General features: G+C 36.7%; 2 protein-coding genes across 2 annotated transcripts in view; both read right to left on the reverse strand.

Moving 5' to 3' along the window:
- Window positions 1–331: 331 nt before the first annotated feature.
- On the reverse strand, window positions 332–2,279 carry GAA1 (glycosylphosphatidylinositol anchor attachment 1). Its single transcript, XM_090382542.1, is given in 4 exon segments — window positions 332–1,581; window positions 1,583–1,695; window positions 1,698–1,874; window positions 1,877–2,279. Coding segments are annotated over 4 exon segments (1,896 nt in total). The 5' UTR covers window positions 2,235–2,279; the 3' UTR covers window positions 332–333.
- A 10,265-nt stretch (window positions 2,280–12,544) lies between these two features.
- Window positions 12,545–26,650, reverse strand: part of LOC150079624 (polyprenol dehydrogenase-like) — a 96,788-nt gene continuing 82,682 nt past the window's right edge. Inside the window, exons 8-10 of the mRNA XM_090383143.1 lie at window positions 23,205–23,412; window positions 21,108–21,300; window positions 12,545–12,733 (exon numbers count right to left, since the gene is read on the reverse strand). Of these exons, the coding sequence (XP_090239269.1) occupies window positions 12,545–12,733; window positions 21,108–21,300; window positions 23,205–23,412 (590 nt within the window). The remainder of the gene's footprint in view (window positions 12,734–21,107; window positions 21,301–23,204; window positions 23,413–26,650) is intronic.

Raw genomic sequence — 26,650 nt, forward strand, 5'->3', positions numbered from 1 at the left:
TAAATTCTGTAAACACAGTTCCTATTTATTTAATATTGTCAAATTGGTATTCATAATAATAAAATTAATTTTTCTTTGCTAAAGAAATTAATAAAGAATGGAATTATTTTGTGATTATGCTAAACATATACCTACTGATTGAGTCCTCTTTTTACAACCTTATATTTAGGACCAAAATTTTGTATCTAATTTATCTCACAGATGCAAGCATGTTATAAATAAGATAAAATTGTTAGAAAATTTTTCTCTCCATTTACAATAATGAATCACAATATACAAATATCTACTCAACATAATATTATTGTATACATTTCCAGATTTTCCAGTGAAATGTCATTTTTCAGTTAAACCTGAACTCACATCTAGCAACCACAGCTGTAACCATATAGGAAATAACACAGCTACTGCTGCTCCAAAGCTCCAATTGCTGAACAAATACCAATCCTCAATACTAAACAGGAGAACTTTCTTATGGCCAGCATAGGACCTTGAGATATGGTCACTGAAACTTGCTTCTTTATCCATGAAATATGACTGAACTATTAAAATTACATAAACAAGGATAAACGGATTCAGTAAAAGCAAAAGTAGATGGTGAATCCACACAAAAATTTTCATGGTTTTTGAATAAGTAATAACTGTGGTTGTTACTGCTATTGGCACATAAATAGAAGCCAGTACTGTTGCCATGGAAATGTTAATAAGAGACAAAGTATATAAAAATGCACCAAGTTCCAAGAGTGTTACACACATATAAGTTTTCCACTCTATAAATGACTCAGCAACTTTCCAAAATGTAAATAACACAATACATATGATAAGCATTAATACAGTACCAAAATATATCGATTCTTCCACTCCAAATGAAAAATATTTTCCCAAATAGTCTAATTTTTCAGGTGAGAAAAATATCAGCCATCCACACATGTGAGAAACAACCACTAGAAAAAGTGCTGACCACAAACCTGGACTATCATCAGTAATGTTTTCTTGCAGAGATGGTTTACTTTTATCATTTACTCCTTCTGGAATGTTTTGCAGAGACAAATATAAACATAATGCTTTGATTAAAACAGGGGCTGCAATCATGCAAAATGGTGGCATGTACAGCCCAATAGAGACATAACGGCGTGTTGCAGGAAGCAGATAGAAGAAAAATGACTGATGAAAACGTTCTAATAAGTTATTAAGACTACGGAATACCCCTTCTAATACCCATCCCATTTGATTAAAGGGAATAGTTGGAGATCCTCTACCTACTGTGTTTCCTTGCAGTGTTATTGACTGAATAGCATAGCGATGAAAGAGCCCATGACCTGCAGAAGGAAGTCCTGTAGCTTGAGTGCCTATCATAGACAATGTAGTAATAAAGCTATGCAACCAACCTTTCCATGTTTGTGGATCTAATGGATTTACTCGAGAATGAAAAGTTGTGGGTACTGATTCTCGAGTGCACAGCTCAACAGCCAAGTTAAAAAGATCCAAATTTGGTAGCTGTCCATTTAAACCTTCTACTTTGACATCAAAATAAGAAATTTTTTCACCTTTAATTTCAATATTTATTGCCGCCTGAATTGCCCCCACTCCTACTTCTCAAATAACCACTATCTAATACACCAGGTGATATAAGGGTATTGTGATAAGCATCTAACCAAGCCTGAAACCCAACCATTTCATGTTCGGTGATCAAGAAATAATATCTTTGCTCCAATACGTTTGACGTCGAAAGGCTTGCGCTAACGATAACATTAAAGCTATACCAGGCAATGTTGTACCATGTACATTATCCAAACCACGATAAGGTGAAGACAAAACCAACGCTTCGGTGCTAGAGGCTTTGGGAGCTCTAAGTATCGCATATAAATTTTTGCTTGGTGATCTGGTTTCGTACCAAATGGGTAATGGAGAGTGAAATTGTGCAAATAAACATCAACACCCTGTTGCCGAAACTGCGCCTGCAACCAGGCATACGGAATACTAGGGTGATTTCTAGACTCTTCTTTTAAACTTTCCAGAAGGCGATTGGCTACACTACCAAGAGCAAATTCCCTTTGTACAAATCCAGGAAGAAGTGCATTTTCAGAAAAATATGTCCTATTGTTAAATGGCTCCCACGTAAGCAAACAAAACCATGTGAGTCCAACAAAAAATGATAAAATGCAAAGTTTATTTCCATGTGAAAGCAAAATGGCACGTAGCTTTCCTCGCCTTTTACTGTTTGTAAGAAATCCCATTTTACTTTTCTTTAAAGCACTATAAATAAAAGTTACGGAAAGTATAAATACTTTTTGTAACAAGTACAGAAATTACACAGGTTAACAAGTCGCCACCACGGTCGCCATGCCACCACAATACGTATATATGTGGATATAAGTACATACCGTACCTACGTTAAAATATTAAAGTACAGTTCAAAAGGTTATTTAATTTTTTAGCTAAAATTATATCTAGCAAAAAATATTAAATAATTGCACACGTTTCGCTGAATATGATAATCCATTCTAAAATATTAAATCACTGGCTTACTTTCGTATACTGACAGAATTATTGTACTCTTCAATAACACAATTTTTGTGTACAGTATTTGTATCACTATAAATTTCTGGGTTCAGTATTTATAGTAATAGTATAATTATCAGTAATTTCTTTCTTTTTAAATAATTGCATGAAGAATAATAAATTAACATTCGTCAATTAATTACAATTCAAGATTATACTTTCATGAATCTTTAAATCAGTGAGTTTTCAAAAATTTGCATTTGGGAGGAGGGGCAGTAGTATCATCAGAAATGAGCAGAATTGGATGTCAGCTGGACCGACGTGGCAAGCATACGATATGGGAGAAATTCCACATGGACCTGCATCTTAGGGATTAGCAATGATAAAATTTATTCTTTTACACTACAATTTACACTATAGATGTGCGGGAATTTGCCTTTAGCCAGCGGGTGGTTAATTGCTGGAACAAACTTCCATCTGTCGTTGTGGAAGTTGATAGGTTGAATAAATTTAAGGAGGAACTGGACAGGCATTTGGAGGGAATGGTGTGATTTTTTTTTTTTTTTTTTTTTGGCTGATGCTGCATAAGCTCATACATTTGCTTTCTTGCATCACATGCCACCACTACTACTACTACTACTATTTCTTGTTTTTTTTTTTGTTTTTTTTGTGACGTATAGAAGAACAGTTAGGTTAGCTTATCGTCACCATAATTACAAAACCTCTTATTTCCACTTTTGGTGGAAACGACATTTAATTGGTTCAGAAAACCTTGTAACTCCAGTAAATTTGTAAAACAGCCAAATAACCACTTTCATAAACCTCGTAATTCCATCACTGCGTAAAACAAATTTTAAAAACTCGTAACTCCGTTGTTATTAAAACCTCCCCTAATGTCTCAACGCCTGTTCAGTTGTTGTGGTCACCAACATTCACAAATATCTCCTTATTTATCGGTTGGTCTTGCAGGTTATATAATAAAATTATTTTTTGTGTTTCCTGTAAAATCAACATTTGTTGAGTTACGAGGTTTTCTAATTAGGGTGACGTTATGTTTGTGTTAAGCGCCAAAGGAAAAGTTATCAGGCGTCTGTATATAGTATCGGTAACTCCATGTGCCCTTCGGTCGGTTTTCTGGACGAAAAACTTAAGTTTCAGGGAGCAAAAACCGTTCAACCTTATCCTGAAACCGTCTAAACGACATTGTTAAAATCGCCAAAAAAAAAAAAAAAAAAACACTATTCCTCGTATCATCGAGAGGATTAGAACTCAGAACTCAGGCCTTTTCCAACCAATGTGGGAGGACAATGATAGTAACCACTGGACTACTGAAATTGGCTGGTGCAGCATAAGCCTCAGGCTTCCTTGCACCATATAGCTAATAATAATAATACTAATGAAAGGCTACATTGTTCGGCCTCGTCCACATAATTAAAATAGTCCGGGTCAACAGTGTATTAACTGTGGGTCACCAGTGTGCAAGAAAAATCAAAGGACCTCTTACGATGAATTATGGATTAGAGATTCTTTACTTGGAGTGGGAAGTGTGGCCTGGCTAATATTTAATTCATCTGCAACTTTTAGCACCACCCTCGTGGGTAGCATAGCTCGCATAATCACCATCCTCTCCGTATCAGGTAGAAGAGTTCGAATCCCGTCAATGACGTGCGGAATTTTTACGGGTCTTTTTCACAACGTAGCTAAGTTAGTCTGTCCCAAGCGAGGGTAGCATGATTTTTCACTATAGAAACCTGGGTTTTTCGTCCAGCAAAATAGCCATAGAAAATACGCAATTTACAGACATATTATTTACTGAGCAGTATGGCCTAATTTTCTTATGAGCCTAAAGCACTACAATAACAACTTCTTGAACCCCAGTAGTTATGCTACTGGTAGAGAGAATGGAAATAGATGGATATTAAGGGCATAATCCCTATTGTGTATGTTATGTTTATTCAACGATCAGTCTCAGTGTTGCTGGTCTGGAAAAAATAAAAATAAAATACTGAATATATGGTTTAGTAGAGAACGATGCAACGTCTCACATTTCATTGGCTAACTCGGTCACAGAAGAAAACCCATAAAAAGCTCTTTTATCCCTGATGGGAGTAATTCTTCAAATTCAGCCATCGGCTGAAATTACATTTAAAAAATATATATATTAGGATCCCCTAGAAATATACTTTAAATTACAGATGCGCATTGTGTCTGTAAATTGCTTGTGTACCCTGATCGATTTGCCTGTTTTGCTGAACGAAAAACCCACGTTTTTCTAGAGAAAAAACCTTCCTATCTACGCCTGAGATCGACTAACTCAATCACAGAGTGAAGAAGAGGCCCATAAAAATTTTCTCGTGTCATCGACGGGATTCGAACCCAGGCCTTTTCTACCGAGTGTGGAGAGAACCGCGACGATACCACTGCACTACTGTGCAGACCGACAGAAATTACATTCAGGCATTTCCATTCGGTGCAAAAGAAAACTGTGAGAATTTGTTGTTGTTGTTATTTATATAGTGTTCAAGGTTCCTGAATGTAGTAGAAGGTTGTAGATAATTCTAGAACAGTCTGGAAAGTGGAGTAGTTTCAATATTATAGAAGACTGTAGATAATTCTAGTGTTTTGAAATAATGTAAATTGAGGAGTAAGAGATGTAACTTATAAAATCAAACGCTACACCCATCATTCAGAAGAGCGCTTTGCTCAGGAGGACCATGTATAAACACGGCAAGAAATAAGGAAGTAAATGTCGAAAAAAAAAGTGCTATTAAAACTCTGTATAAAGAAAGTTATTCCATGAGAAGTATTGGCAAAACATTAGGTTGTTCATATAAAAGGATACAAACTACCATTCGACGATTCAAGGAGAATGTCAGTTTAAAGGACAAATTACGATCAGGAAGACCAGGTGTAACAAAGGAAGAACAAGATAACATCATAACACTGATTTCTAAAACGCAATCGACAACTTATTGCACCCGAAATCCGACCTGAATTCAACAGGAACAGAGAAACTCTCCTGTCTACATCCGCTGTAAAACTTTGTCTTTCATAAGAATTTCATGATTGTGTATCGATCCGAGAATCCTTATTAAAACCGAAAGAAACAGTTGGCTTGGCTAAGAGCCATCAAGATTGAACACTTGAAGAGTGCAAAAAAGAACTGTGCACGGATGAATTCAAATTTGAAATTTTTGGAACCAACGTAGAATTTATGTGAGACGATAAACTAAAAAAAAATAGCGAGACATTGTTTAGTGCCTACAGTCAGCATGATGGTGATGGTTCCATCATTGTCTGGAGTTGGTAATTTCATCAGAAATGAAGGAATTTTAAGAAAAGAAAGCTAGAAAATTATTTTTGAAGATAATGCAATATCCACCCGACTCCAGATTTCTGGAAGAAATTTTACTACAACAAATCAATGGCCCGAAGGACAGCTTTAAGCTGTGCAGCAGGGATTTTCTAGCAATTAAGCAAAAGGAGGGGGGGGGGGGTATTGCAATTCATAGTGTGGCCATCATCCCATTTTCTTGACTTAAAACCAATAGGGCTTTTATCGGATCATTTAGACCATCAAGTTCTGCCTATCTTCACAAAAGTTGTGGGAAACCTTGCAGATCGCATGAAATATTAATCAAGACACTATCATAAAATTAATCTCCAGAATGCCACGTCTGTATAAGGCAGTGATAAAATAAAATATCGTGGAGGACATTTTGAAGAGAAATGATTATATTAGAAGGATTTATTTAACATACCATCAGCAGTAAAGGGAAAGGGTTTTGCTTTCGTAAAGGTAACTACGATAGTCTCAATTTCTAAATTCTATAAGTGGGACCAACTGATTGTATTACCAACAGTAAATTCTAAATGGGAAGTATTCAAGGAATTAATCTTGGAAGCTACTAGGCTTTTCATACCTAGTATACTGTTCAAGGTTTAGACCTAAATGGAAGTCAGATGAACTCAGGGGTGTTTCAAGGGTATGTGATGCCGGTTGCCAATTAAAATTTGCACCCCCTTTGAACTTTTCTTCATATATGTATATTGAGTTTCAGGTTTTCAGGCGCTCTTGAACGTTGGCGCCTTTCACCCTTGGGATGGCCTGCTCCTGGGTGAAATATTGAGACTTGTGGCAGAGAAGAAAATACATGGGATGCATATAAATTATCAGGCGATACAGAGGCTTCCGGTAAACGGCCTCCGTAGCCGAGTGGGCAGGAGCGGGAGTGCAGTAGCACACGCTCTTTGAGTAGACCGGGGTTCAAGCCCCTGACTGCTGAATACGGTCGATCTGCCAACGCGCACTGGACCAGCGTGGCAGATTATGGTCCATTTCCCTCAGCATGAATTGTTGAGGAGGCTTCCACCCTGCAGTGGGTTGATAATGGCTGCACTTTACTTTTTTACGGTAAATATAAGCTAGTCTGTAATCAAGACACAAAGGAGTTTAGGCAAGGGGAAGCAGATTACAAGAAATCTTTGGCAAAGGATGCAAAGAGAGGCAGCAAAGACTTCTTTACTTATATAAACTCTAGAAGGGGGCGAATCCGATTGGTCCACTTGATATCGTTGGTTAGACTTGATTCTGTTCAGATAGCTGACAAATTGAATGACATTCACACATGATTCTGTAGGGAAGTGGAGGACAGAAGTATATTAAACCACAACAGGGAGCTAAATGACTTTGCAATAACTGAAAGCAAAGTGGAGGAGAAATTGTTGAATTTAAGAAAGGCACCTGGGGTGGATGAGATCTATCCAGTTATATTAAAGGAGCAAAGGCAGTAAGCAAACGCTTAGCCATCATTATGAGAGCATCCTTGGACTCAAGTGAGGTTCCCGCAGACTAGAGATGTGCAGATGTATCCCCAATTCACAAAGGGCGACATGAGTAATTACAGACCTGTCAGTTTAACTTCTGCTCCAGGGAAAATAATGGAGTCACTGGTTAAAAAAGCATTGCATGATCGTTTAGACAAGGCTACAGTAATAATTCAGACACAGCATGGGTTTGTCAAGGGGAAGTCTTGTCTGACCAATCTGTTTTGATACTATGTGGTGACAAAGCAATTGGATGCAAAAAATAATTTTGAAATGATATACTTGGATTTCAGAAAAGCTTTTGATACTGTTGCACATGGAAGGTTACTGTACAAATTGGAGCAGTATGGCATTAAGGGACTGTTGCTGCAATGGATAAAATAATGGTTGAGTTGGAGAAACAGAGAGTGATAATCAATGGACACTATTGTTTGTGGACTAATGTTATTAATGGAGTCCTTTAGTGTTTGGTACTGGGTATTGTAATTTTCTGTAGTTATCAACGATATTGATGAAGGTATATCAGGCTGAATGTCCAAGTTTGTAGATGATACAAAGTTTGGCAGGATTGTTAATGACAGTATGCTACTGCAACAGGATCTAGAAAAGTTGGGCGATGGGCTGAAAAATGGCAACTAAGGTTAACCTTGATAAATGCAAAGTACAGTTAACCCCAGAGAAACGTACCAACTGTGTGGTACGACTACTACTATTATATTTAAAGCCACCCGAATAATTACATTCATCTGTCATGCTGTTTGTCTTATGTCTGTTAATTGCGTATATTCTATGGTCGATTTGTCTGTTTTGCTGGATGAAAAACTCCAGTTTCTGGGGGATAAAACCTTGCTATCTACGTCTGAGACCAAATAACTCAGTGACGCGGTGAAAAAAGCCAATTAAAGTTCCTCGCGTCCTCGACGGGATTCGAACCCAGGGCCTTTTCCACCGGTGTGGAGAGGACGGTGACGCTGCCACTGTGCTACCGCGCAGATAACTCTGTGGTACTACACTCAGGGCAGTGGAGAATGAAAAGAAAAGTGGTAATTGTGCAGTCAGATATGAAGTTTCCGAGCAGTGCAGTCAGGCCGCCAGAGCAGGTTATGGGGTTTAGTCAATGATATACAGGAATTTTGCTAGCAGGGATAAGCAGGTGCTATCCCTTTGTATAAAACAATGGTCAGGCCACGCTTTGAGTACTACATGCAAGTCCGCATGCTTCATTTTAGGATGGATGTAGAATTGCTTGAGTGAGTACAGAGAAGGGCAACAAGATTGGTTAGGGGGACAAAAGGATGCTCTTACCAGGAAAGGCTGAAGTTCTACAAATTGCATTGTCTGGAGACTAGGCACCTCCGCGGTGATCTGATTGAGGTATATAAGGCCTTGAATGGGTTGAGCACACTGAATTCTGATGGGATCCTTCCACTTGTTCATATTAAGAACCTATAGGGGCATAAATGCAAATTAATAAAAGACAGATGTAGAATTGATGTGCGGAAATTTGCCTTTAGCCTTTAGAAGTTGATAGTTTAAATAAATTTAAGGAGGAACTGGACAGACATTTGAAGGAAATGGTGTGATCTTTTTTTTTTTTTTTTTTTGGCTGATGCTGCATAAGCTCATACACTTGCTTTCTTGCATCACATGCTGCCACTACTACTACTACTACATTATGACCAGCAAGTCATTATGCAAATTGAAGCAACTGCATGTGAACTACGGAGCATGTGGGGACACGGTTTAAAACACACCTGATATTCAGCTCCGTTAATCAGTATTACTCTTGTTCTTCAGATGGGAAAGGCAGCTGACTTAAGCCAGTTTGACAAAAGCCAAATTGTAATGGCCAGACAACTTGGTCAGAACATATCCGAAACAGCACAGTTGGTGGAGTGATCACGGTCAGCCATGGTTAGTACCTACCGAAAGTGGTCTGAGGGGGAACCCATGAACCGGCAGCGAGGTGTTGGATGACCATGGCTCATCAAAGCTCAAGTTGAGTGAAGGCTCTCCCGGATGGCACATGGCAACAGAAGGGCGACTGTGGCTCAACTCACCAGTAATTGGAATGCTGGTCACTGGAGTAATGTCACAACACACAGTACATCGAACCCTGCTGAAAATTGGGCTCTGTAGTCACAGGCCACTCCGAGTGCCCATGCTAACCACGGATCACTGGCGACATCACCTACAATGGGCATGCAAGCATTGAAACTGGACCTTGAGTGATTGGAAAGTCATCTGGTCCGATGAATGTTTCCTGTTGCACCATGTGGACAGCCAGGTATGTGTGCGTCGTTTACCTGGGGAAGTGATAGCACCTGGATGCACTGTGGGACGAAAACAAGCCGGTGGCATGCTTTGGGCAATGTTCTGCTGGGATACCTGGGGTCCAGTAATCCATGTGCCAGGCAATCTGACATCTGCCACATACTTAAACATCATTGCTGACCAATTACACCCTATCGTGGCAACTGCTTCCCCTCTGGTGGTGCCGTCTTTGAGCAGGATAATGCACCATGCCACACCACCCAGATTGTTCAAGACTGGTTTGCGGAACACGAGGAAGACTTCCAGATATTGCTCTGGCCTCCAAATTCCGCAGACATCAATCCCATCGAGCATCTGTGGTTTGTGTTGGAACAGTAACTCCGATCTGCGGCATCTCAACCACTGACCTTACAGGAATTAAAGGATCTGCTGGTTACGTGTTGGTACCAGATACCACAAGACATTTAGAAATCTTGTAGCATCCATCTTCGCAGGGTATGAGCTGTTTTGGCTACACGTGGAGGACCAACATCACAGGTAGGTGATCATAATGTTTTGGCTCATCAGTGTATATTATGACTGCAAATTATGCATATTCTATTATCAATCTGCCTATTTTCTGGAAGGAAAACTAGTTTCTTAAAGGAAAAAACTATACTAATTCAGTTGTAATGAAAAAGCTCAAAATCCTTTGCATCATTGATGGGATTTGAACCGTTATTTTCTCCCTTTTGTGTGGAGGATACTGCTTATATGGACTGTGCTACCTGTGAAGGAAGGATAATGCTCATATGTAATGTGCTACCCATAAAACCCATAAAGGTCCTTGTACATACAACCCATGAATTTTTCAAAAATGACATTTCTTTTTTCTGCCTGATAGCCCTCTAATCACACTTCAGTTCGCCATCAGTTTTATCACCTCTAACGACATTTTTCTGAGTTTAAATTTCAGCTCAACAAAAACATGAAAAATGTGCTAAACTGTGATCTTTAATATTACAACTTGATTAGGTGAAATGAGGCACCACATCACCATCTCACTGTGAAGATGATAACCAAGCCTACTGTACTAACATGAGCAACCAATCTATCAAAATTTCTGTTGCAGAGTAATAAAATTTCCATTTAGAAGTATGGGCACTTCTAAATTTTTCATTTTGCGAAGTTTGGATTTTCATTAATCTGAATAGGCAAACTGACAGTAGGATATGAACACAGGGAGAAAGTTGCCCGCTTTCCAGTTACAAGCGCTGATAAGCTGTTAAAATGATTCTCTTAAGTTAACAGGTGCACACACACAGTAGAAGCAGGTCAAAACTGGTCAGTGCTGGTTGTGCTAATCTGCTTGCTTACAGGAATGAATTTTAGTTTAAACTTGCTGGCTGCCAATGAAAATCATTCATTTTTAATAATGGATAATTAATGCTTTATGAAAGACTCATATCATGCAGTATAAGACAAAAAAGAAAAACTACTCAAACAGGAATACTGTATTGCAGAGAAATGATGGCAAGAAAAAAAAAAAAGAATTCTAATATTATTTATTACCTTGAAGTATCAAATCTGTCCTCTGGAAGTACTGGCTACTTTTGCCAATTAGCCCATGTTTATGATATTCAAATAGCTCATGTCCTTTTATTAAATAAATTATGACAGTCATCAAACTTTTGTCTACTAGAAATTGCAGGGTGTACAACAGTTCTTTTTCTACAAAACATTTTTCATTAGGATTAATTCTCTATCTGAAGAACTGGAACTTGAAGACAATTCACACATAAAAATGGCTTCTACAATTTTAACACTTTCTAGTAAAAGCAGGTTTCCAGTACTGATGATAGGCACTCATCAACTTTTTTTTTTTAAATGTTTGCAATAGACACATCTGAAGGGGCTAAACCCCTTCCCTAGCACAGAACAATTTGTTTTATTTTATATAATTGTATTGTCTTGATGCAGACTTAGTCTTATATTTAAGGAAGCCTGGTTGCAAAAGGAAAAGCCCTTCTACAGATTGAGGAGTGGGGGATCCTTCTGTTAGGATTTAGGGCTTTTTTCAATCTGAAAAGTGTGTGTGGTGTGTGTGTGTGTGTGTGTGTGTGTGTGTGTGTGTGTGTGTGTGTGTGTGTGTGTGTGTGTGTGTTGCATCTGCTGCACCCTTAAGGGCCAAATGAAGACCTCACTAAATGATGGCCTGCAGCAATGTACTATGCTAACTTAACTGTCACAAAGGACTACTTCAAAAGTAAAGTATCAGTAATTTCCTCCACTGAATATTTTCCTCATTTAATCTTCAATTACTTTTAACAATTCAATATATTTACACAATTCTTATAAAATATCCTTCTTAAAAATAATGGTGAAGTTAGAAAACTTCACCATTATTTTTGATTATGGTTTTTCTACCTGTTCTAAAATTTCTAACTAAATGCCAAAATATTTTGGCATCTACCTAATACTTGTTTTCTATTTCTCTTCCAAAATATTCCCAAATTTTTTTCTTTTGCTTTTTCATACATATGTACGTTCTCTTAAACTTTTATTTATATTCCAAAAATATTTATTACTTTAATTTGCTAAAAATTTCTTATATTTTTTTTCCCCTTTAGTTGTCTTACTTCCTGGTTACACTAAGGCAGTTTGAATTTTCTATGCTTACAACTCTTTAACCCCACATATACCTCTTTTGCAGCTCCCAGTAAAGTTCTGAATTTTTGCCATTCATATAAAAAATCATCTTTAAAACAGGAATGTCATTTAACTTTTGAGCAGGAAAGTTTTTTTTTTTTTTTTTTTTTTTTTGAGCAGGAGATTTTTCTGATATTCGTACATTTTAAAGCCTTTTTTTATACCTCTCATTTTCAGTAACATTAAAATTTTTTGGTTTCCAAAAACTCATTGAACGGATATCTATTCTCAAACATTTACTAAAATAAGTTATTTGTCATACATCATTAATCCATTGTTTTAGCAAATTCCATGTTACATCCCACAGTTTTTCTTGAAATTCATTGCACTGGGAGTATTTACTTGGCTCAGTGATTGCACAGTCTTCAAGGTATTTCCCTCCTATGCCTTCCAATTTTGATGAAAGTGCTGTAAAGATTACAGTTTCAGCTCCCTCATGAGGTTTCTGTAAATTAATTAAAAATAAGTATTTAAAAACAATTTGTTATATTGTATTTATCTTAACTGATATGCATGCATGTTTCTTAGGCATATGCTATAATATTGTGACTAATCTGCTGTTACTTTAAAATGTTAAAAGAAACATTTGCATATGTGTCTTTCATGAAAAAATATACTGGGGAAGAGAGAGAAGAGTTAATCTCTCATGCTGCAATGATATTTTTACTTGTCTAGATGGCATTGTTACATTACACATATATAGCACTTTTACAGGAAATCCCATTTCATTTTCAAATGGCATTTGCAAAGCCATTGGCTGTACCATGGGGGTTTACAAGCCTATGTGAAAAAATATCTGTTGTGTGTCAATTAAGCATTTCAAGATTAGCAGCTCTTCCTATGTGCAGCTTTCTAAATATATATATATGCAAACACACAAATTTTATTTGAGTAATTTTGGAAGCGATATGAATTGTTTACGCAGAGTTGTTAAGTGAAAATTGCAAAACATAGTAATAATGTGTTTGTTTGAATTTTTGTGCTTTTAATGGTTTTAAGAACATGAAGATGGCAGTGGCCAATTGTTTTGTGTTTATATTTTGTTTATAGTTTTATATTTTTTTCACTAAGAAATTAATAAAAATTTTTACAAGTAAATTTTTACTAATGAAATTTAAAAATTAATTTCATTACTAAAAATATTTCAATTCATTAGAAAAGGCAAAAGTACTGGTATAGTATACTGCAAGAAGAATTTTAAAAATCAAATTTTTTTCAGATTAAATAAGGCATTTGCACATACAGTGGTACCTACCTTGGATTGCGAGTAACTTGGTCTGCGAGTGTTTTGCAAGACGAGCAAAAATTTTTAATAAATTTTAACTTGATAAATGAGCGAGGTCTTGCAATACAAGTACAGTCAGTCCTCGTATAACACGTGTTTACACTACACAAATTCGATTATACACGATTTATAAATACGGGAACGATACCTTATATAACATGAACCGAATTCGCTTATGCACGATTAGCCTGTGTTTACAAGAAATGGCAGTCGAACGCAGAATCACCCCAACCGAATGCAACACGATAGGAATGAAGAAAAGGTTCTGAAAATGTATTTATGTTTTTTATATCAGTGAAGGGGAAACACGTTTCACCATAATAACGTAAAAACCAACACAATTCCAGCTATCAGTATAATCACAAATGCAATTAGATCGAGTTTACTACCAGTTTATAACAGATTCCACTAGCAGGAACGCAACTGGAAATTGTTTTTACTGTTTTATAGTAGTAAACCCTAGAAATGTGCTTTAGTAAAATGTGAGGTGTTAATAGTGTATCTCTGCCTTTACAGTGTTGTTTATTCAGTTGCTACACGCGTGCAGCTTTGTTTATGTGTATCAAGCGTGCCTCCTCATTTTGTAATAGTGCGAGCGATGAATCTGTTTGCAATGTCATATTTCTATGAAATTCTCAAAAGGAGGCAAAAGCAAGTGTCATTGGATAGGTTCCTTGTTAAAGTCACACAAAAAGAAAAAGTCAACAGATAGCAGTGATTCCGTTAGTGACAGTGAAAGTCGTCCTACCTAATAATTAATAAATTCGATTGCTTTATGTATATTAAATTTAAATATTAAAAATATAAAAAGGTATGTATGTATTTTGTATTAATCATTTTTACAGTATATGAATATTTTGGAGTTTTGGAACAAATCATCTGGATTTCCATTATTTCTTATGGGGGAAATTCACTTTGATATACGAGTGCTTTGGATTACGAGCACGTTTCCGGAACAAATTATGCTCGCAAACCAAGGTACCACTGTACATATTTTATGCAAAATCAAGACCGATTTTTCTTGTTTTCCCAGGCCTGTAAGAAACTTTTCAACCTTATTTTTAATTACTGTTATACTAAAGGATTCTTCTAATTTATAGATCTTCTAATACTAATCTAACTCACTATTGTATATGACTTAATATTATATGTAGAGCATTCAAAAAGTTCCCAGAATTGCATGTTGATATTTAGGGTTTGTGCTACAGCCGTAAGGTTTTGTGGGGAATTGACGTTAACCTTGGTGCACACGCATGCCAAGTGGGAACTTGCTTGACCACTTCACTCGTGTGTCACAGCTGACTCATTGTGGAATATCGCAGTTTGAACAGGTTGCTTTTTAATGTCAAGTTCTTTAAACTTGGGAAAAGTGCTACAGAGATGCTGCAAGCATTACAGAAAGTTTATGGAGATGATGCTTTGAAGAAAACAGCAGCTTATGAGTGGTTTAACTGGTTTAAAAATAGACACAAAACATTGAAAGATGAATATCACAGTGGAAGCCCTTCAACACCGTGAAATAATGAAAATTTCACAAAAGTGAAGGAATTTTTGTGAATTGATAGGCAAATGCTGTTATTGAGATTGCTCATGAAGTGGTTGGACTGTCTGCAAACTCAATATACATAATCCTGATACAAGAATTAGGGCTGCATCATGTGTGCGTAAAATTTGTTCCATGATTGCTGTTGGAAGATCAAATGGATTACAGGAAAGTCATCGCAAGTAATTTGTTTGAAAAATCAATGCAGGGTCTGAACTTCCTAAGAAAAGTGATCACCAGGGATGAGAGTTGGCAGTATGCCTAAGACCCTGATCACGGTGGAATCATCTAAATGGAACACAAAAATGTCCCTATGACCCAAGAAGTCTCATGCAACAAAATACATCAAAGTTGTGATGATTGTTTTTTTTTTTTGACGATGAGGACAGTGCACCATGAATTTGTGACTAGGAGAAGAAGCACTACTGTTGCTTACTACACAGAGGTTTTTACACATTTGTTTGAGAATGTCAGGTGAAGACGACTTCAGAAATGGAAGGATGGCTGGATCTTGCACCATATGGAGTCAATGGTTAAAGATGCATTGCAGGATCATCAAGACAAGACTGCAGCAATAATTCAGACACAGCATGGGTTTGTTAAGGGAAAGTCTTGTCTGACAAATTTGATAGGATATTATGATGTGGTTACAAAGGAACTGGATGCAAAAAATAATTTCGATATCATATATTTGGATTTCAGGAAAGCTTTTGACACTGTTGCGCATGGAAGACTATTGTACAAATTGGAGCAGAATGGTATTACGGGTAAATTGCTACAATGGATAAAAGGATGGTTGAGTGGGAGAAGACAGAGGGTGGTAATTAATGGGTGCTGCTATTCGTGAACAAATGTTATTAGTGGAGTCCCACAGGGTTCGGCGTTGGGTCCTCTGTTGTTTTGTATATTTATCAATGATATTGATGAAGGTATATCAGGCTTAGTGTCGAAGTTTGCAGATGATACAAAGGTTGACAGGGTTGTTAATGACAGTAATGGCAGTGTGCTACTGCAACAGGATCTAGATAATTTGGGCAGATGGGCTAAGAAGTGGCAACTAAAGTTTAACCTTGACAAATGCAAAGTACTGCATATGGGTAGAAGTAACCCCAGAGAAATGTACCAACTGTGTGGTACTACACTTAAGGTGGTAGGAAATGAAAAAAACCTGGGAGTAATTGTGCAGTCAGATATGAAGTTTTCTGAGCAATGCAGATAGGCTGCCAGGGCAGGTCATGGGGTTTTGTCAATGATATATAGGAATTTTGCTAGCAGGGAGAAAGAGGTGATTGTCCCTCTGTATAAAGCAATGGTCAGGCCATGACTTGAGTACTGTGTCCAGGTCTGGAGGCCTCATTTTAGGAAGGATGTAGATTTGCTTGAGCGTGTACAGAGAAGGGCAACAAGATTGGTGAGGGGAATGAAGGGATCATCTTACCAAGAGAGGCTTAAGTTCTGGAAATTGCAGTGGCTGGAGACTAGGCACCTGCTCGGTGATCTGATTGAGGTGTATAAGGCCTTGAATGGGTTGGGCATGCTGAATTCTGATGGGATCCTTCCACTTGTTCAGATTACGAACCTAAGGGGTCATAAATTCAAATTAAGAAAAGACAGATGTAGAATAGATGTGCAGAAATTTGCCTTTAGCCAGCGGGTGGTTAATTTCTGGAACAAACTTCCATGTGTCGTTGTGGAAGTTGATAGGTTAAATAAATTTAAGGAGGAACTGGACAGGCATTTGGAGGGAATGGTGTGATTTTTTTTTTTTTTTGGCTGATGCTGCATAAGCTCATACACTTGCTTTCTTACATCACATGCCACTACTACTACTACAATGTATCCAGTCACACAGTGATGGCAGTTCAGCAATTCTTGGTTGCAAAAAAAAAAAAAAAAAAAAAAAATGACAGTCATGCAGCAGCCTCCCTACTCCTCTGACCTTGCACTGCTTGACTTCTGGCTATTTCTTAAACTGGAATGGCGCTTCGGGGATGCAATTTCACTACAGTGGATGACATCAGAGTAAATGCCAAAGTTTCTACATGCAATAAAAAACATGAATTTAAAGAGTGTTTCAAAGCTTGGGAAGACCAACAGAACAAGTGTGTGTGTGTGTGTGTGTGTGTGTGTGTGTGTGTGTGTGTGTGTGTGTGTGTGTGTGTGTGTGTGTGTGTGTGTGTGTGTGTGCGTGCGCGCGCGCGCGCGCAGAAGGAAGGTACTTTGAAGGTGATTAGGTTAGTAAGCTTCCCTCAATAAACTTTTATAGTAAAATTCCGGGAACTTTTTGAATGTACCTCATAAATCTATTTTATCATCCTTCTCAGCCATCTGTATGACTGTCTCATTATAATTGTCATTGAGTCCTTTAGCAGCTTGTATTTCAGATTTTTTTCATTTTGGATTTACACCTCAATTTGAGAATAAAAATGTTTAATTACTGGAAAAAAAAAAAGTTGTTTTTCCAGATGATTATTTAACTTTAACTGTGCTTCAGTGACAGTCCCTTTTATACCTGGATAAAACATCTGGTACATTGCATAACTCAGACAAAAATACAACAGTTAAAGTTCAGTTGTTAAACTCTGGAGAGGACAAATTTATAACAGTAGTCAAATTCAAGTTAAATTCTATTCATTATTTAGTTATATTTAAATTTAATACAATGCTTTGTCAGAATATACCATTTTTTTCTTGTATCATGTTTTAACAGAAAATGACTGTCCCATTTATCCTACGTTTATGTTGCCAAAATGAAAACCATTGTCCTTGCATTAGGAATCTTCATATGGCAATCAAATATGAAGTGCAACTTTTAAATGAGTGAATTGCTTGTTGCCACTGAATTCTGGCCGTAATCCTAATAGAATTAATGTTTGTTTCAAATGTGTTGTCATCCCTTTAAAAATATCAATTAATCAGCCTGTCTATCAGCCACCAGAAGCCTATGATAGATACAAGTTGATATGCAACCAAGTTACAAAGGAGGTTAGGCAGGCGAAGGCAGATTACGAGAACTCCTTGGCAAGGGATGCAAAGAAAAACAGCAAAGAGTTCTTTACTTATGTAAACTCTAGAAGGAAGGGGATGAATCAGATTGGTCCACTTGATATTGATGGGTCAACTGTTGATGATCCTGCTCAGGTAGCTAACAAACTAAATGAATATTTTGCATCGACATTCACACATGAGGAGTTATTCAGCAAGGGGAATGCCAGAGGTGTATTCAACTCTAGCAGTAAGCTACAGAATCTTGAAATAACTGGGAGTAAAGTGGAGGAGAAACTGTTGAAGATAAACACAAGAAAGGCACCCGGGGTGGATGGGATCTATCCAGTTATATTAAAGGAGGCAGCAAAGGAAGTAAGCAAACCCTTAGCCATAATTATGAGAGCTTCCTTGGACTCAGGGGAGGTACTCATAGACTGGAAATGTGCAAATGTGACCCCAATTCACAAAGGAGGATCAAAGGCTGACACAAGTAATTATAGACCTGTGAGCTTAACTTCTGTTCCAGGAAAATTAATGGAGGCACTGGTTAAAGAAGCACTGCAGGATCATTTAGACAAGACTTCAGTTATAGCTCAGACACAGCATGGTTTTGTTAAGGGGAAGTCTTGCCTGACCAACTTGATTGGATACTATGATGCAGTCACAAAAGAACTGGATGCAGGGAATAACCTTGATATTATATACTTGGATCTTAGAAAGGCTTTTGATACTGTTGCACATGGAAGACTGCTACACAAATTGGAGCAGTGTGACATTGGAGGCAAATTGCTGCTATGGATAAAGGGGTGGTTGAAGGGGAGAAGACAGAGAGTGGTAATCAATGGACACTGCTCATCGTGGACTAATGTTATTAGTGGAGTCCCTCAGGGCTCAGTGTTGGGTCCATTATTGTTTTATGTATTTATAAATGATATTGATGATGGTATATCAAGCTTAATGTCCAATACAAAGACGATACAAAGGTTGGCAGGGTTGTCAAGGACACTACTGACACTATGCTGCTGCAACAGGATCTGGAAAGGTTGAGCAGATGGGCTGAGAGGTGGCAAATGAAGTTTAACATTGACAAATGTAAAGTACTACACATGGGAAACAGCAACCCCAGAGCAACGTATCAACTCTGTGGTAGAGAATGAAAGGGACTTGGGGATGGTTGTGCAGGCAGATATGAAGTTCTCTGAGCAGTGCAGATGGGCTGCAAGAGTAGCTCATGGAGTATTGGCAATGATATACAGGAATTTTTCCAGCAGGGATAAGGAGGTGATTATTCCATTGTATAAGGCAATGGTCAGGCCACACCTAGAGTACTGTATACAGGTCTGGAGGCTTCATTTCAAGAAGGATGTAGAGCTGCTGGAACGAGTACAGAGAAGGGCAACAAGATTAGTGAATGGAACAAAGGGGTACTCTTACGAAGAAAGGCTTAAGTTTTGCAAATTACAGTGTCTGGAGACTAGGCACCAGCGAGGTGATCTGATAGAGGTGTATAAAGCCTTGAATGGTTTAAGCATGCTCAATGCTGATGGGATTCTTCCTCTAGCTCAGAAAAATCACCTGAGAGGGCATAAATTCAAATTGAGGAAAGACAGATGTAGGATAGACGTGCGGAAATTTGCCTTTAGCCAGCTGGTGGTTGGTTGGTGGAACAGACTTCCATCCCTTGTGGTGGAGGTTGATAGCCTAAATAAGTTTAAGGCTCAGCTGGACAGGTATTTTGAACGAACAGAGGGGTGAAGTGGAAGTGGGTTTTTTTTTTTTTTTTGGCTGATGCTGCATAAGCTTGCTTTCTTGCATCAAATGCCTCTACTAATGCTAATGCTGTCAATATCGAAAGACTTGCATTTCATGTATTACAATTTTGTGTTTATATAAAATAAAAAAATTATAGCCTTGCCCCTGGTTACAGTACCATATTTTTTATCAGAGTATCAAGTTTCTTCTTCAAAGTTATATTATGAAAAATGGGCTGATTAAAATAACCCTCTGGATTTCTTGAATTTTTCATATTCAGAATTTCAACTTCAGTGAGGTGGCACCTACCATCCAAACAGTTTTTATGTGGTGGAAATGCATCACAAATAAAAAGAATTATACTTATAAGAATTGATGCATATCTGATGCAACACTGAGGCAATTTGATGTAATAGTTTCAGAGCTCACTCACCTTGTAAGTTAAAAAATCGTCTGTCAAAAACAGAACTAAATCCTGCTTTTTTTTAACTTATAAAAATATTTTATGAAAAGAGGGGCTAAATCGGCCATATAAAGAGGTCTAGGTTTCTTCTGTCAGGATTTTCCATTCTGCAAACAGACTCTTCATAGATATGTACAATTTGTGGCCATATACACTTAAAGAGCAAACTGATATTTTTCTGAGGTGTTCTCTTAGAAAATTAAGTGCAATTTCCAAAGAACAGAAAAAGGAGTAGAAATAGCAGGAAATTTTGTATTCAAATTGGGGATATGGAATATGAAATAAACTATTATCTTTAATGCTCAGCAAAACATTTAACAATATACTATTCATACATTATATACTAATAATGCTGTTCTTCCACACCATGTGGAAAAAGGCTTGTGTTCAAATCCCATCAATAATGTAAGAAAGTTTGAGTTTTTTCTATATTGTAGTTGAGTTGTTCAGTTTTGGGACAAGGCTCCATGACCCAGAAACTTGAATTTTTCATCTAGCAAAACAGGCAAACCCCCTAGAAATGTTGTTATTTTGGTTTTTAGGAGCGTTAGCAACTAAGGCCATATTACTCTGGAGATATGCGGTGGTCATTCCCTGACCTTTCCGCATCCTCCGTATTTGGTCCCCCTAGAAAACACATACAATTTACATACATAATAACACCGATTCTTCTTAGCTTTGATTGCCTTGCTACGAAAACAAAATAACAATATACCAATATTTTAAGTCAATCCTCCAAACATAATTAAATATTTTTTAATTTTCTCCAAAAAAGTATGAAAACTTACCATAAAAAATAGAGGGCCAGCAAATGATGCCCACCAAATATACTGATAAAGGCCTGTATAGACAATACCAGGATGGACACAATTGACTGTTATATTATGGCTATTTTTCTGCAGATACTTATGGAATGATTGGGTAAACATAACTATAGCAAGCTTGGATTGTAAATATGCATTATACTTGGAATAAATTTTCCTACAATTAAAAAAAAAAAAAAAAAAAAAAACATAATAATTCAAAAAGGAAACTGATAAAATTCATATAAGATGCTTTACATTAAGTATAATTTAGAGAGTAATTCTCTATAGCTGTGTTGATGAAATTCAACATGTAAATTTGAATTTTTAGTGCGGAGTGTAACAAATAGCACTTTCACACTATAGTTTCTAGTACACATCACTGTATTGTTACTCTACCGAAAGTATCCTCGATAGGTTTAAAAAATTACTAATAGATATATATGGTTATCTTCTAATAAGAAGTGTTTGGTGAAAATTGTACCTAATTTTGTGTAAATATACTCTACACAAGTTGCAGGCAGATGTTTAAAATGGTTCTTAATATGGTGAAAACAGCAGTTTCATTGAATGTCATTACCTGCCAAAAGAAAAGAACATCTTGATTTTTTAGTGAACTGTCTTTATTCATCAATATCTAGAACATCAATGTTTCAATATAATGAAGAAGCATCAACATGCTGATCTGCTTTGGTAGAAAAATCTAAGTTAATAATCTTATTAAACAAAGAATTGCACTACTGAAAACTTCTATTATCCATCAGATAGACAATGGAACTTTTAATGCTTTCTGTAAGGAATGGAAAAGACTTTAATATTCACAAGAATATCAAGTGGGCAAACGCCACAATATATGAGGTTATCAAAAATTCAAGAATTAAACTAATATTTGGGAAATGATGAAGCTTACCAGCTATTTGGATGGATTTCTTTCGAAGTAGTCTCCTTGACACTGTATAAGTCAATTCCAATGCTTTTGTTCTTCTGGAAGCATTCATGATAGGCTTCTTTTGGAATTGGAAGCATTCATGAATAATGGTGCCTGTATAATGCTTCCTGTGTCACATTCTGAATTAAAAATCTGTGACCTTTAAATGGAACCTTAAACTTGAGAAACAAAAAAATCAAAAAGAGCTAAATCATGAGTATGGTAGATGGGAGACCACAGTGATGGAGTGCTTCACAAGAAATTCCTGAATGGTAAAGTAATGTGTTCAAAAGCATTGTCACAATGCAAGTGCAATTCACTGAAGCTTCAAATATATGAGGATTTTTTTCTGAATAGTACTGTGCAATCACTGTAGAACTGTTTGGTAGTATTCCTGGTTCACTGTTTGACCATGTGGAACAAATTCACAGTGAATAATGCCCTCTGAATCCAAAAATGCAATATGTATAATCTTCACAGTTGATCAAAACTGTCTTGCATTTTTTTGGCTTTGGAGAAGAAGGAATTGTTGACTAAGAGGACTGGGTATTTATTTCAAGGTCATAGCCATCAATTGTGATTTCTCACCAGTAATGATGGTACATAAAATGACATGCAAGAACCGACTGCTCTCTGTGATCAACTGTGAGGATCTGAGGTACAACTTGACTAAAACATGCTGCATTCTAAATCTTGTGTTAAAATTGATTATCATGTCCCATAAGAAATACCAATTTCAACCAGTGTTGAATTCACAATGTTTGCACTGGAGTGAGAGAATGTAAACTTCGGGGGTAAATGCACCAGGGGGGAAAGAATGTAAACTTCGGGGAGGGGGGTTTACATGCAGTATATGTGTGCATTTTTTATTATTATTTAATATATACGTCATAATGTATATGTTACAAACAAATCTGTATATTTATGAATGTTATAATAATATGAGAAAACAAAATTGTAAACAAAAGGAAATATTTATTATTTAACATCTAAATACTAAGTCAGTTCACAAAAACCACATTACTTACAATAATCACAGTTTAATAATATAAAAATCACAAATTAAAATTTCCAAAAAAAAAAAAAAAAAAAAACCAGCAGCAATGCAAAAACTTAATAACTAGCAAATATCAATATTTATTTTAAAAACTTACCTTCCTTGTAAATCATCAAAATTAATATCAGCTACATAATGCACACAAGAAGCAACATTAATTATTCTTGCACTATAGCTTTCTGAACCTGCTTCAATTAAGTATGGTAGCAACAGTTTTGTCAAAAGGCAATGACTCAAATAATTGATGGCAAAATGAGACTCAAAGTTTTCTTCTGTTAACTTAAATGGTGCAAACATTATACCTGCTATATATTTAGAAAAAAATATCCAAATTAATAATTTAGGAGATGGTTAATTCAAGATGAGGATAAAATGGCAGAAACATTTAATAAATAATATTCTAATTATTAAATAAGCACTGTTAATTAATAACAATTACTTAAATTATGGTGTTTCAGATAAATAATAATAATTGCCTGCACATTTAGTGTTCCAACAATTAATTGAAATTCCAAAACAATGTTAAAAAATAAACACTGCTTACTGAATGTAAGTGAAATAGAGGAAATGACTCATAATTATGAGAGATGCTTTGAAAACCTGATTAGTAAGTTTGTGCATACTACTTGTTGTCATTTCACACTGAGCTTGGTTGCAAGTTTTATTATCTGCTTTTTCTTTGTATAACAGGGTTTTAGGACAATAAGTATAAAGAAACAACACCACCATGGCTGTGTGAATTTCTGCACAATTTTTGGTGTGCATGTATGTGATTAATTTACACCAAAATCACAATATGGTCACAAAAATGGTTAAATATTCTTATTATCTGTACTTTTGATATCACTTGGAAGATCAAGACAGAAACTGGGCACTGTATTCATGCTGCATATCATGCTATGTGTCCATCATTGAATAGATGAAAGGAAAGAGGAGTGTGCATTCACTGCTCCCACGGATGGCATGAACCAACTAGTCACAATGTAAGTTACGATATCTGCTTTGTATCTTACAAAATTTCATGTTTTTCAGAGAAAATAAAACAGGATATCAAAATATCACTTTGGCAATGAAACCAGAAGAAGCATGGTCTTTCTGCACCCGTGCCACTAATTAACTGGAAAGAACTACCTATTCTCAATGAAAAAGAGAATCTAACTGAAGATCCACGTTACATTCACACAGAATAGCAAAGAAACACACCTAGCTGAACAAAGCAAGCTTAATGACCTACCATGATTTAAATTATCAAAGGAACAGAAAGAACTTCTAGGATCAAGACTGCAAATATTGAATTTGCTAACTGATGGTACAAAAATTTCTGTATTAAGAAAGATGAAATAAAAGCTGTCAACATTTTATGGTGTATAACATTTCCTTTGTGTGCCTAGATTTAAATGGACTGATGGGGGAACTGGTATTTTAACACAAAGCTGAAGAATGTCAGTTATTCTATTTACTGATTCATCTGAAGTACATATAAAAGCAGTTTTATTACATAAGTGAAATATGAAGCCTTTGGTACCTGTTGTCCTCTATTCCAGTGACAAAAATTTATGAGGGTATGTTACTGTGGGTTACAGCGCCAGTGTTACTGTTGTTGTTGTTTTTTGGTTTTTAGGAGCATTAACAACTAAGGCCATATTGCTCCGGGATATGCGGTGGTCATTCCCTGACCTGTCCGCATCTTCCGTATTTGGTGGTGACGGGCTTGAACCCCGGTCTAATCAAGAAGCATGTGATACGCACTACTGCTCCTTCCCACCTGGCTACGGAGGCACCCAGTGTTACTGAGGGATTGTCACTTCACATGTTCCAGGTGCATATTATGGCACCACTTGTGTTACCTGGATCTTCGATGCAGCACTGTCATTACGCCTAAGCACTTTAGAGAAGTGAGGTGTACTCAATATTTTGCACCTCCAGTGTAGATTTGGTGTAATATTCATCTCGTGGTCATGATTAGGAACAAATCTCGTATACCCTCAACATAGAAAAGGGGAGAAAAGAAACTCGCCTCTTCCAGTGTTGCAGTTTGGATCTGTTTTGCATTGCGTGATATTGAGGAACTTAATAACTCAGGTTGCAATATTTCAATATTGCAATAACCCTTTTTCTAATTCATCTTATCTAAGTCTGGTGATTACTGGTGTGTACAGGAGCTTAGCAACAAGGCAAAATTTCAACATAACAAAAATTTATTGAATATAAAAAAAATAACACATGTATACAACACTTACATTCTCTTAAGATCTTTCTTTTCAAATCTCATTATTAAAACATGATGTTCACAAAATATAGAGCACTACAATAATTCATTAGGATATTTTAGTACCCCTTTACGATGGGTCATACTATTAACATAAGTAATTTACAGGATATAGAATTCTCATATAAGTGGCTATCGCCATTGCTTAGCATTCAACTTCCTACTCTTAACTTATTCCTTAGTATATCATTTAAGAAAAATGGGTATTCAAACTTCTACTTATAACCCTGTATTAGCCATTTAAAATTCATACTATTCTCCAAAATTACGTTCTGCAACATCACGCTTAACATAGTAAATCTTAGGAAGGAATCATCTTCTTTGAAACTCAGTTATTCTATTGTTATTCCATTTTAAGGTTTGCCTTTCACACACTCATCTTAAACAGATCCCATCAGAATTCAGCACGCTGAATTCTGATGGGATCCTTCCACTTGTTCAGATTACGAACCTAAGGGGGCATAAATTCAAATTAAGAAAAGACAGATGTAGATTAGATGTGCGGAAATTTGCCTTTAGCCAGCGGGTGGCTAATTGTTGGAACAAACTTCCATCTGTCGTTGTGGAAGTTGATAGGTTGAATAAATTTAAGGAGGAACTGGACAGGCATTTGGAGGGAATGGTGTGATTTTTTTTGGCTGATGCTGCATAAGCTCACACATTTGCTTTCTTGCATCACATGCCACTACTACTACTACTATTAGTAAAGCTTTTCTGCTCACCCTGTTTAACTTCTTCTTTGACTCTGTGGACCGACTTTCTGCTTGGGCATTTCCTCCTACTTCCTTGCTTCTCTGGATTCTGCTCTTCTACACTTCTTTTATGGCACTGGCACTTAGATTACTGCTATCACTACACTTTTCACTCCAATTCAAACAAAAACGAACACAACACGAATGACAACTACGATAACTATGACACAAATGACTACTACATGGGTCCTCTTTTTAAACCAGGATGTTTAGACTACTCCCTCTCATTGGATGTTCCAAGTGCGGGTCGGATCCCAAAGTGCCTGAACAGAGCATGGTGGATAAGAATCATCACCCCATCCTTCCGAAATTTTCACATCCATTGGACCATAGGTACGTCACAACTCTTTTAGCTATAGTGTACACTGTTGCTCTGTGCATCACATGCACACTCTTTACCATTTTGGGCAAGCAAGAGTGTTACTTAACACTGGAGAGCTCAAGGTATTTGCTGTTCATGTGGGAGATACAGTTTTTCCCCATGCTACCCTTACTCTGGTGTTATCCCATACTTGTGAAACA

Source organism: Mastigoproctus giganteus, chromosome 10 (genome assembly GCF_048544385.1).
Source record: "Mastigoproctus giganteus isolate SK-2022 chromosome 10, ASM4854438v1, whole genome shotgun sequence".
Classification (NCBI taxonomy): Eukaryota; Metazoa; Arthropoda; class Arachnida; order Uropygi; family Thelyphonidae; genus Mastigoproctus; species Mastigoproctus giganteus.